The 13,259-nt window shown below is 57.7% G+C and overlaps 1 protein-coding gene across 1 annotated transcript in view; it reads right to left on the reverse strand.

Annotated features, from left to right (window-relative positions):
* Positions 1 to 11,008, reverse strand: part of LGR6 (leucine rich repeat containing G protein-coupled receptor 6) — a 150,064-nt gene extending 139,056 nt beyond the window's left edge. The window contains exon 1 of the mRNA XM_040085532.2: positions 10,812 to 11,008. Within this exon, the coding sequence (XP_039941466.1) occupies positions 10,812 to 11,008 (197 nt within the window). The remainder of the gene's footprint in view (positions 1 to 10,811) is intronic.
* Between the last annotated feature and the right edge of the window lie 2,251 nt (positions 11,009 to 13,259).

Raw genomic sequence — 13,259 nt, forward strand, 5'->3', positions numbered from 1 at the left:
GCAACACGATGCTCGTGCTGGGTCCTGCTGCTCCTCACAAAGACCATTCTGAATTTTTCTGCTCCTCAAACCCTTGTCCAAGACCCCAGACTCCTCCCAGCCCTGACACCCCTGACAGTCCTGCCCTGTCCCTTCCCACTACTTTTCAGAGCGCTGTTTGGTGATCCCTGTCCTGACCTCTGCTGCTCTGCCTTTGGTCCTTGTCCCACAGGCAGGGTCCCTGTGCCTGAGACCTGACCCAGCCTGAGACCGGGCCCAGCCTGAGACCCGACCTAACCTCAGACCCGACCTAACCTGAGACCTGACCTAACCTGAGACCTGACCTAACCTGAGACCCGACCTAACCTGAGACCTGACCCAGCCTGAGACCGGGCCCAGCCTGAGACCTGACCTAACCTGAGATCGGGCCCAGCCTGAGACCCAACCTAACCTCAGACCCGACCTAACCTGAGACCCGACCTAACCTGAGACCTGACCTAACCTGAGACCTGACCTAACCTGAGACCGGACCCAGCCTGAGACCTGACCCAGCCTGAGACCTGACCTAACCTGAGACCTGACCTAACCTGAGACCCGACCTAACCTGAGACCCGACCTAACCTGAGACCTGACCTAACCTGAGACCTGACCTAACCTGAGACCTGACCTAACCTGAGACCTGACCTAACCTGAGACCGGACCCAGCCTGAGACCTGACCCAGCCTGAGACCTGACCTAACCTGAGACCCGACCTAACCTGAGACCTGACCTAACCTGAGACCGGACCCAGCCTGAGACCTGACCCAGCCTGAGACCTGACCTAACCTGAGACCCGACCTAACCTGAGACCTGACCTAACCTCAGACCGGACCCAGCCTGGGACCCGACCCGGCCCCTCGGAGCTGGTGTCCCACAGGCATGGCGGTATTTGCCATCACAGCTGAGTGTCTGGTCTCTCAGGCAGCAGCAGCCTGCTGTGAGCAGAGGATGCTCCCCACGCTCCCAGGAGGGGTGACAGGGTGGCGGGGTGACAGGGTTTCAGGGTGACAGGGTGACAAGGTGGCAGGGTGACAAGGTGGCAGGGTGACAAGGTGGCAGGGTGGCAGGGTGACAGGGTGACAAGGTGGCAGGGTGACAGGGTGACAGGGTGACAAGGTGACAAGGTGGCAGGGTGACAGGGTGACAGGGGTCCTTAGCTCCCACTGCAGAGCGCCGGGAAGCGCTGCGCTTCCCCTTCCCTCCCCCGCGCCGCTGCGCTCCCTGACCCAGGCAGGTGCAGAGGGGGAGAGGCGTTTGCATCCCCATCGCTGCCTTTTGGCACCGGAGCCCCTACCAGAATCAAAGAGCTTTTCAAAGCAAACCTTAAACTCCTTTAATCGCCAGCGAGAGCTCCTCCCACACAGATCTAAGGGCCATGAGCTCAGTGTTTTCGTTGCCCCGGGCAGATTTATGAGCTTATTCTTCAAGAAAGGGCGGGAGACAGGGGAGGCTGTGGCATATTGCTTAGCCTGGGGGGCGGGCAGGGAGCAGAGGGGGGAGCGGGGCCCGCCGCTGGAAGGACGATGCACAGAGCCGGGCTCGGCCGCGGCTCTCGGCGGTGGAGGGGAGGAGAAGCGGGATGGGGCTGAGCGAGCCGGAGCCCAGGGAGTGCGGCCGGAGAGCGGCAGCTCCCTCCATCCCCCGGCCGGGCTCCGGCAGGGAGCAGCGCCCGCACCTCGGCGAGGGGACGGCAGCGGGGCATCCCCCGCTCTCCCCCGGTGCCGTGTCCTGGCAGCGGGGGGCAGAGGGAAGGAGGAGGAGTGCTGGCGGTCGCACACGGCTCCGTGCGCATCGGCTCGAAGCAGCCCCAGCGCTGCCTCCCCCGGCCGCGCACCTGCTCCGGTCCTGCAGGGAGCTGCCAGCAGCGCAAGTGCAGCCGAGGTTTGGCTGCCGCCTCTCCTGCACTGAGCTGGGCACCAGCTGGTGGCTTTGGGATGGGGCAGGTCCTGCATCTCCCGTCCTGCACCTCCCCTCGTGCAGGAGTCGAATTCAGCGGCTCTCGTGGGTCCCTTCCAGCTCGGAAGCTCCCACGATTCTGTGGGACTCTGCCCCAGCAAGAATCACAAGAATCAGACATCTGCTGGCGTCCCGGTACCTGTTCCCAGCAGGCTCTCTCCTTTCCTGCAGGCACAGCCCTCTGCATTGCCCCCTGCGGCACTGCCTGCTGTGGCTGGAGGCGTTGAGGGGTGCAAGCCTCGTTCATGGACCAGTTTGCTCCAGAGAGCTCAGCATCCCGTTAATCCCAGCAGTACCCACGCTGGGGAAACAGCAGCTGAGTAAAGTGAACACTGCTGGACACACAGCGTTTCTACCTCATGGCATCAAGAGCAGAAAGCGAGCAGAGCCTGTGGCAGAAAAGGGAGATGGAGCAGCAGGAGCAAATGGGAAGAGATGTCATGAAACTCATTGGAAATTCAGAGACTTCTGAACTTCCTTTCCCTTGAACTTAGAACAAAGAGCCAGCGTGCCAATATTTAGTATGGAACAAAAAATAAAATATAATAAACTGTGTTAAAAAACCAGCAAAATGCTTTGCTTTGAAAACCTTGAAGTCCTACAATGTGGATATTAAATGGCCTATGGGTAAATAAAACACCAGCAGGTGAAAATATGTAAATGGAACCTTTTTTTTTAGAAAGACAGCATGAAAGAAAACATTGAAATAATCTCTCCTGATTGAACTTGTTACTACATTTCTACCATTTACAGTCCCATGAACACTGTCCATTTTCATTAAGCTTTTCCTTTTCAATTAAATGAGATATTGCTTGGAAAACCATCCCACCAAACATGCTCTTCAGGCAGCCCCAGGACTGACTTCACTGTTAAGGCAGGCTGAGAGGTCTGAGGCTCAGCCTGGGGAAGAGAAGGCTCTGGGGAGATCTTAGAGCCCCTTCTAGTGCCTAAAGGAGCTTAAAGAAAAGAGGGAGAGCAACTTTTTACATGGGCAGATAGTGAGAGGATACGGGAGAACGGCTTCCCACAGGCAGAGGGCAGATTTAGATTACATGTTCATGGGGAATTCTTCCCTGTGAGGGTGCTGAGGCCCTGGCACAGGGTGTCCAGAGAAGCTGTGGCTGCCCCTGGATCCCTGGAAGTGTTTGGGGTCAGGCTGGACGGGGCTTGGACCAACCTGGGATAGTGCAAGGTGGAATGAGATGATCTTTAATGTCCCCTCCAACCCAAACTATTCTGTGGCTCTCTGATTAATGGTCCTGCAATTCTGGCTGTGCTCTGAGCACTCCCACCCAGCCCTTGTCCCCTCCACCTCCTGGTCTGGGCTCCCTCCCCACCATTTTCTCTGCTTGCTGTGGAGTTTGGTGTCTTTCCACTTCTCTGCCCTGAGCCTCGAGTCCAGACACACAACCATGAAGCACCTGCAGAATCATGCTCATCATCCTCAGTGCAGGGATGAAGGCACACTGAGCACTGCTGTGGCCAAGGGACCAGGACATTTCAGCTCTTGCTGGGCTGGGAGCTCCACCTTGCCCAGAGGACACAAAAGGCCATTTGGAAACATTTGCTCAGGAGCTGTGCTGTTTCCTTGTGCCTGCTCAGTTTCTCTCACAAGCTGTGCCTGATCCCAGATTTTCTCCCTTTGGTTTTCTCCTCCTTGCAGTCTGAGGAGCTCAGGCCAGGCATTACTGTTTCTGCTTAGTGCTCATCTGCCTGCTCCAGAGGGAAACACCGGCCAGAGCCTTGGATTCAGTGCCAACAGCTCTCCCTGAAATCTGGGGCTCGGGCAGCTCTTGGTTTGGACCAGCCCATTTGGGTATCCCAAAGTGTTGTCATGCAGGAGCACTGGGAGCTGTTTCCCCCCTGGAGGCTTCACATGCCAGCAAAAAGCCACTGTCACCCATGGGAGACCCTGAGGTGCTGGGCAGTTGGACTGGAATCCGAGTGCCCTGCTCTTAAAACCTTTGAGATCCTGCTGGCAAGGATGCAGTAAGGATGCAGAGCACACCTGTGTCCCTACAAAGTGCCTGTGTGGGGTCAGCAGATGGACTTTGTGGAGTTCCTTTGGAGAAACCCAAATCTCTGAAAGTGGAAAAGCCTTGTTAGCACTGATATTTTAGATGTGGAAGGAAAAAGTTCCTCAAAGCTGATAAATGGTGAATATAAACCTGTGAATCCACTGCAGCGTGCAGAGCCCAGCTCTCTGTGTGCCCCTCACCAGCTTTATCTCCTTCATCCACAACCCCAAGCCCACAAACATATCTTGTAGCTCCTGCTTTTCTTGCCCCTCTCCCAGGCATTCTGGGCATTCCTGAGGATGAGACTGTGGACTTTGGACTGTCCAGGGCAGGAGGGGCATTTCTGTCAGCAGAAAAGAAGGTCAAGCAGAGAGCAGCCCCATGTCTGCTGGCCAGCTGATTGTGGTAGTGTTTGGTAGTCCTGGCCTCTGTCGTGGCCTGAGAAGTGGAAGGGTCTGGGAGTGAGTCTGCACCTTTGTGCTGTGTTTGGATGGGTCCTGGTGCAACACTGGGGCTCCTCTGGTGACCATGGCATGAAGAAGAAGCTGTAGGTGGGCGCTGGCACGGAGCAAGCATCAGGCACAGGACGGTGATTCACTGGTCTGTGCAGAATCACCGGGGGCAGGAGGGCAGCCTCGGCCCCAGGAAGGGCTTAATTTACACTTTGCATTGGGATTTTGTGCTCTCTGCAGTTTTGGCTGCTCCCTCTTTCTCCGTGGGGTGTGTGACTGTCCCAAAAGCACACAGGGGTCCTTGTCACCCCTGCAGGAACCCCCAGCTCCTTGGAAGCCTTAATCACCCCTTCAGCCTGTCCTGCCTCCAGGCTTCTAGGGAGCAGACACACATCCACTGGTGTCCCAGCTGCCGTGGCAGCCCTGGGGGTGCTCCCCATCTCTGGGGGTTGTGGTGGCTGTCCTTACACGGGGGGTGCTGCAAGGGGCAGAGGTTGCACATGGGGAGGGATTTGGGCTCAGGGGAGCTGCGTTCATCGCTGCTGCTCGTACTGCTCCAGGCATCAGCTAGGCACTGAGCCTCCAAACCTGCTGCCTCACCTCCCTGCGGCTCTGTGGGTCTTTAGAAAATGCAAATATCAAGAAAAAGGCATCTTTGCCTCACTCTGCCTGATGCTGGGTCCAGCACTGTGGGATCTGGGAAGTGTCTGCTCAGCTTCAAAGCATCCCTGTCTCCTGCACATCCCTGTCAGGGGTCTGTGTGGCACCTGGTTCCAGAGGGCAGCTCAGGGGAGAAGAGTGGGTGACGCAGGGCCCCAGACTCCCAGTGGGATGCCAAATTCCAGGCAGTGTCTCAAAGTGTCTCTGCAAGGTGAGAACAGCCCCGAAGGCTCCTGGTCCCACTCTCCTCAAAGGAAACAGTGTGAGGAATGAGAAGCTTTCTGTCTGGGAAGCCTCACGAGATGCTTGGTGATATCTGGGAGCAGCCAGGACCTGCTGCTTTTCCTTCCCCCCAGATCCTGCTGTGACAGCAGCAGCCTGAGGGCCCCCTCAGCTGTGTCCTGCCCCAGGTCTCTGCTGTTTCCCAGGACAGAGAACAGCACTGCAGGCAGTGGCTGTGCTGGGGATGGGGCGGGGAGCAGCAGAACTGCCTCACCCCTCTGTGAGGCTGGGGACACCAGAGACCCTTGGGAAATGGGGGTGCTTTGAGCCGTGGAGCTCCTGGTGTCTGGCACCCTCCAGGTTTGTGTCCTTCTCTTCCCCTGCAGGATCTCCGTTCCCCTCTCCCACAGGGCAGTGCCCCCCACTCTGCCCGTGTCCCACACACTGCTCACACCTGTAGGTTTGATCAGTCTTTACAAAAAAGGGAAGAATGGAGATGTGTTACTGCTCTCTTTAACTATTGACTGGAGGGTGTAGAGAAGCTGGAGCCAACATCTCCTTGGAGTTGTGCAGGGGAAGGATGAGAGGTAACGGGCACGAGATGAACCATAGAAATTTGTGCTTTGATATTAGGAAAAATGGGATAGTATAAAATGGGAAAAAGGTGAGGGAATCTTAGCGCTATTCCTAAGATTACCCAGTAGTTTTACCTACTGGACAAGATCCTGAGCAGCCTCCCAAGATGGACCTGTCTGAGTGTGGATAAGAGACCTCCAGAAGTGTCTGCCAGCCTAGGACATCTGGGCAATCCTTCCAGTACCATGTACATGGATCCCAGGCTGGGGATGAGGCACTGCAAGGTGTGCCACATCCCTCTAGAGCTGTGCAGGGCATGGGCTGTGTGTGCTCCCTGCCCAGCTGATGTCCACACGTGGCCCTGGCACTGCTGCTGTTGCCTTTCCATCCCAAGGTGCCCTCTGCTGAGACAGATTCACCGTCTCTTTCCTGCGGGTTGGACAGTCCAGCACATCCCCGGCAGGGACCTGGCAGGGCACAAGCAGCAGTGGCCTTTTCTTTTTGCTGAAAGAGGAGCAGCCTTGGCAAACTGAGAGCAGTACTTCAGCCCCAGCACTGCCCCCTTGCAGGGGCTGGTAGCCAGACACGGGGCTGGGGAGGTCAGGATGCCATCCTAGGGCTGGGGCTGCCCTGAGCCCCTGCACCCAGCTGCGGGCATCCTCCAGCCATGGGGACAGCTGGGCACTGAACTGCACCAGCCCATGTGATGCCACATTTACCCCGGGGAATCTGGGGTGGGGCTGCTCCACCAGGTCACTTGCAGGGTGTGCAGTGGTGCCAGGGATCACAGCTGAGATAATACTTTAAGCACCAAGAAGCTTTTCCCATTTCCCCACCCTCCTCTGAGCCCCTTTGCACAGTTGCCTCTCCGCTGCAGAGGAATCTTCCTCTGTGCAGCTCCACTCTCCTGACCCCCAGCTTGCTGCTGACCTTTCCAGGGAGTCTCCAGTAGCTCCAACCACCTCTGCTGCAGCCCCAGATCAGCACTCTGACACACATGGAGAGGCAGAGATGTGGTATGTGATGCAGGACTGGCACCTCAGCTAAGGGGGAAAGCTCCCACATCTCCTTGACCACAGCTGCAATTTCACCAGCGACGTCTCCACTGAAAGCACTTGGCTTTGGAAGGATCAGGGTCCAGTTCAGAGAGGTGCAGGGGTGAGTGAGGAGAGCTCCTGCAGGGAGACCGGCACTGTGGAGGCACAGCGCCATCGGGATGGGGCATGGACACCAGCTCATTAGTGGTGAGGCAGTGTCTAATCAAGGGTGATTACAAGAATCCTTTATTTTGCTCTGGAGGAAGTCCTGCTCTCCACAGTGCCAGTGGCTTGCTGAGAAGACAGGGCACGGAGCAAAGAAGCTGGAAGGTTTTACACGCAGCTGCCTGCCAGCTCCTTGCTCCTGCTGCCATTCCAGGGCTCCCTCTTCAGCCCTCGGAGCTCTCCAAAGCAATCCAGCATTTCTTTACATATTTGAATGTGGAGATAAAGCCTGTATTTCCATGAAGAACTTAAATCTCACTCCAATATCCATACTTTCTACAAAATTTATGCTGATTTGCTTTGACAAACCAGCCCTCCCTGCACCCTTGTACCTGAGGAGTTAACCTCACACAACTTGTTAACAGCAGGACAGGAGCAGGGAGAAAACCCAGCTCTCCACTCCTCCTCCAGTCATTCCCAGCTCGCCCTGACTTTCTACCCATGGTATCTGTTTGGTCCTCTCACTGGCAGGGTTTAATGGGAAGCACCAAACGGGTTGGTTTTCCCCAAAGGGGGCGGGAGGAAAACTGAGCCCCCCCTCCATCACCCCCGGCCCCGTCCCGCGCACGGTGCTCCCCGAGAGTCCCCCCAGGAGGGCTGGGGAGGGGGGATCGGCCCGAGCACAGCGGGGCCAATGTCACTGCAGCCACGGTGTGAGCCCGCAGGGATCCGGGACCGGTACAGACACGGGGATCCGGGACCGGTACAGACACGGGAGAACCGGGACTGGTACAGACACGGGAGAACCGGGACCAGTACAGACACGGGAGAACCGGGACCGGTACAGACACGGGAGAACCGGGACCAGTACAGACACGGGAGAACCGGGACCGGTACAGACACGGGGATCCGGGACCGGTACAGACACGGGAGAACTGGGACCAGTACAGACACGGGGATCCGGGACCGGTACAGACACGGGAGAACCGGGACCGGTACAGACACGGGAGAACTGGGACCGGTACAGACACGGGGATCCGGGACCGGTACAGACACGGGAGAACCGGGACCAGTACAGACACAGGGATCCGGGACCGGTACAGACACGGGAGAACCGGGACCAGTACAGACACAGGGATCCGGGACCGGTACAGACACGGGGATCCGGGACCGGTACAGACACGGGAGAACCGGGACCAGTACAGACACGGGGATCCGGGACCGGTACAGACACGGGAGAACCGGGACCAGTACAGACACGGGGGATCCGGGACCGGTACAGACACAGGGATCCGGGACCGGTACAGACACGGGAGAACCGGGACCGGTACAGACACGGGAGAACCGGGACCGGTACAGACACGGGAGAACCGGGACCGGTACAGACACGGGGATCCGGGACCGGTACAGACACGGGGGATCCGGGACCGGTACAGACACGGGGATCCGGTACAGACACGGGAGAACCGGGACAGGTACAGACACGGGAGAACCGGGACCGGTACAGACACGGGAGAACCGGGACCGGTACAGACACGGGGATCCGGGACCAGTACAGACACGGGGATCCGGGACCGGTACAGACACGGGAGAACCGGGACCGGTACAGACACGGAGAACCGGGATCGGTACAGACACGGGGATCCAGGACCGGTACAGACACGGGGATCCGGTACAGACACGGGAGAACCGGGACAGGTACAGACACAGGGATCCGGGACCGGTACAGACACGGGAGAACCGGGACCGGTACAGACACGGGGATCCGGTACAGACACGGGGGAACCGGGACCGGTACAGACACGGGAGAACCGGGACCGGTACAGACACGGGGATCCGGGACAGGTACAGACACGGGAGAACCGGGACTGGTACAGACACGGGGATCCGGGCTGATTCAGCCCACGGGGAGCGGGGCCGTGGCCAAGGGACCGCACCAGCCCCATCCCGAAGTGCTGGGCGCTCCCGGGCTGTCCCGAGGATCCAGTCCCGGTGAAATCCAGGGCTCTGGCTGCAGCCGCATCAGTCACCGGCCGCCCCCGCAGCACTCCGAGCATCCACCCGGGTCCGTGCACAGGGATCCGTGTCCCAGGGCTCTGTGTCCCTGCTCCAACCACCGTGGCCAGGGTAAAGGCGGCACTGAGCTTCGGGAGCACCGAAATGCCCCTGGGTTGGTGCGGACAGCCCTGCAGCTCCCAACCCGAGGGACAGCTCTGTGGGGATGAGCTGCAGCGTCCTCTCTGCGGAGTGGCAGCCGTGTGCCCCATCCTGTGACACCTCAGGGTGACGTGGGTGCCTGACGGGGCTGTCCCCTGGCCCCACAGAAGCATCAGCGCTGCAATGTTCTGCGTTTTCCCGCACGGTCCTTCTCACTCGCGGGCAGCCGGATGCAAACCAAGCCCCAGGGACAGTTCTGTGCACTCACACCTCGTGTACCAAGCGGTTCCCTCTCCCAGGGGAAATACAGCCTGCATTACACATTTCCCTCATCTTTCACAGTCTCCAGTGAGCATCGTCCTTTCCTGTCTCATTTCTCTCCGTGCTAACCCAGCACAGCTCTGGCCATCCAGCGGCTGGCACAAGGCTGTGCTCCTCAAGCGAGCGGGAGGAGCGGAGGAGCCCTCAACCAGCTGCGGCAGCTTCCCCTGGCTGTGCAAAGCCCTTCCTAGGGCACGCCCTGGGTGCTTTGCTCCGACAGCCGAGCACCTGCGCCTCAGCACAGCCCAGGGATGTCAGAAAACCAGCACCATGCGTATGCCGCTCCCGGACACGAGTCCCCTGTCAGCAGTGAGCGCAGCATGAACACCCCCGGCGCTCCCTGAGGCTGCCGGCGGCCCCTGGTGACTGCGGGGCACACGGCTTCCCCGGGCAGTGCCCTGGCATTCCGGGCTGGGAATGCCACAGTCCTTCCCAGCCTGTCTGCCAAACTGCTGTGGCTCGTGGCTGCGGCGCTGCTCACAAACCCGGGAAGCATCTTCCTCAGGGATGACTTGTCTCCCTGAGAGGGATGTTTCCTCTCCCGGTTAAACGCTGGGATTTCTCCACAGTGGTTTATCAGGCTCCTCAGTCATCACCGGGATGATGGCACTGAGACCACCTCTGGGGCTAGAAATGAGCGCAGCAGTCAATTAACTCTTTGGGCTATTAACATCAGAAGGGGCACGAAAGACAATCAAGAATTCTAAAATAAAATTAATACATAAATAATCACAACACTCACCAACCCCCCCAGATATCTTACAAGGCTTTAATACTCATTTTAAAATAAGGCAGCTCGGACACTGCTGGTGGCCGGCACAACCCAAACCCCGCAAAGCTCTGAGTTATTGCAGCTATTGAAATGCTTGACAGAAGGATCCCAGGGCAGTTTGCGCTAATTGCTGTGTAAAAATACTCCATTATGTGCTCAGACAATCAAAATCGAGCCAGCAAGTCAGCTCCCCTGGTCCGCTGCAATCGCGGAGCAGAGCAGAACATCGCAGTATAAACAGCGCTTGCAGAGGGGCGCGGGAGGAGGGGAGCTTGGCAGGTCCTGCCCAAAGAGCTGGGGTTTTTTTTTTCTGTTGTTATTTCGCTTGGTTTCTAATTTCCACAGGAAATTTAATTTCGGGAATCCGTGCCACAAACCTCCAAGCCGGAGGAAAGCTGCAGCTGTTGAAGGGGTCCGCGGAAAGCATCGCAAAAGAAGCGGCGAGCGCTGTACTTACAGGTAAGCGGTGAGAGGGCTCAGGTTGGCAGGGACCTCCGAAAGCCCCAGCTCGGAGCAATCCACCGAGAGCACGATGCCATCCTGCTCGCAGTGGCACTGGGGCGGGCAGGAGGGAGCAGCACCTGGCTCGGCTGGCACCGCCTGGCAGCGGGCAGAGCACGCCAGGAGAATGCCCCAGAAGAGGAGCGCGCCCATCCTGGCCCTGCGCTCGGCGGGGCGCGGCGGAGCGGGGCCGGCGCCTGGCACGCAGCGGGCACGGGATCCCCGGCAGGTCCCAGTGCGCTGAGGATGCAGCCAGGCAAGGGGAGGCATTGCTGAATGATCTTGGTTATTGGGTTTCAAGGGCTGGGCAGGGGCGTGAGACACTCCAATGGGAGGAGTTAAACTTTCTACTCTTTCCCTCTCTCTCTCTCTCCCTCCCTCTCTCTCTCGCTTAGAGCTGGCAGGAATTTCATTCAAAGGGAAGAAAGGAAAAAAAAAAAAAAAAAAAAAAAAAAACAACAAAAATAAAACACAACAAATAAAGACCTGTTCGTAGCTCCAGGACCCAGGCTTGTTTTGTAACTGTGTTTTTGTGAGATAGCAGGGCAGAGGAAGGCAGAGCTGGCTCCAACAGGGCAGAGGAGTACAAGAAGTGAGGCAGGAGAACCCAACCGGCACTTCAAGGGCTCCAGACTCCGGGACGCTGAAATATAACCCCAGATAAAGGACTCTGTGCCTGTGCTGGCTGCTAAACTCAGCTGTGACTGGAAAGTCAGGGTGCAGCTGGGGAGAAGGGACCGAGGAGCTCAGGACAAGCTCCTTGCTGGGAGCTGCCGTGTCCAAGGCTGTCTGTGTGTCTGCCCTGAGCTCCAGCCCTCACTCTCCAGCAGCCCTGTCACTCTCCTTGCACCAGGTGGGGCTGGGGGAGATGGAGCAGCAGTGTCACAGTGCCACGCTCCAGGGTGGGACACAGTGCTCCGTTGGTTTTGCCCAGATCAAGGGCACGTGTGAGCTCTTTGCAGGAGCTGCCCAGCACTGATGCCAGGAGCAGGGGCTGGGTTGCTTCAAGAGCTCTCTCTAACCCTGGGGAAAGTGGCCAAAGCAGAGGAATAGTGCATTGAGTGAGGGTTTGAAGCCATGTGATCTGGACCTGTGTCATGGTCTGGCTTGGCAGGGCCTAGCCCAGAGCCTCAGTGTCCTGGAACATGTGGGATGTGCATCACAACAGGATTCTGTCTCAAGGAACTACCGAGTTCTGGGGCAGCAGAAACACCTGCTTAGCAAAGGATGCTGGACCTGCAAAAGGAGAAGGCTGCAAAGGATAGCTCCATGTCCTCTCTCATGACAGCCACTGGCTGCTCAGTGTCACTGTGACTCCCTCAATGGGGTCACTGCTGTCATCCCATGGCAGTGGTTTGAGGGACAGGGGTGAGCCTGGCCCCACAGCTCGAACCACACCGAGGACAGAGCCAGGCATCTCCTCCGTGACAGGGACAGCAGCTGAACACGGGTCCCACACTGAAGACAGACAGCTGTCCATGGGGCTTTAGGTGGATTTGGACTCCTGGTTTGTTCCTCCCTCACATCCGTGAATGGAGGAAGTGAATGAGGCAGAGAAAGAAGGGCCCAGGTTTGGGTGGGTGCAAAGTGCGCCCAAAGTCACCCCTGCCCCTGTGACAAAGTGCCACATGGCCAAGGCACGGACTGAGAGACACTTTCACAGCCCTGCTTCCTCTGAAGGGGCCTTTCCTTCTGGCATAGGAGTTTCCTGATTGATACCCCCGTTACCACAGGACAAAAGAGGTGCAAGTGTTCCCTGGGGTCAGGGAGGTGAACCAACACAGTGAGAGACATAAACAGCTCCAGCTCACGGGGGCTGAGGTGCCCTGGGATCTGTGAGTCAGAGTGGGTGTCTTGTCCCCAAAAAGTGCTCAGGATGGAGTTCAGGGTTTGGGGCTGATGCACAGACTCTGGCTGAGGGCTCCTGCCTGGGGTGATGCTGGGCCTGAAACTATTGCACTTGCAAAGTGCATTCAGATCCCACAGTTTCAGGACTCCCTGTGACTGCTGCAGCCTTTGGAAAGATCATCACCGAGTGTAGAGGAGCGAGAGGATTTCGGTCTGGGAGCAGGAATTAGTTTGATTGGAATTAAACCACTTCCATCCTGACCAGTGCTGGGGATGTCATTAATTAAACATTTGCAATGTCTTTTGACAGATCCAAATGTAAACCACTGCTTGATGGGGAGACAGGGAGGATCCCTCCTCAGAGGGATCAGTCCCTGGGGTTCCTCACCATGGTTCCCCTGCAGCTCTGGCATAGGACATTAGCAGGGCCTGGAATGGCTGGACACGCCCTGACAGCTGCCAGGAATTTGAAATCACTCTGGAGAAAGTGTCAGGCCTGTCGCTCCTGCCTGCAGCAGCAGAATCCCTTATCTGTGATTGCTGTTCCTCTCCCTCA

Source organism: Hirundo rustica, chromosome 24 (genome assembly GCF_015227805.2).
Source record: "Hirundo rustica isolate bHirRus1 chromosome 24, bHirRus1.pri.v3, whole genome shotgun sequence".
In the NCBI taxonomy this organism is placed as follows: Eukaryota; Metazoa; Chordata; class Aves; order Passeriformes; family Hirundinidae; genus Hirundo; species Hirundo rustica.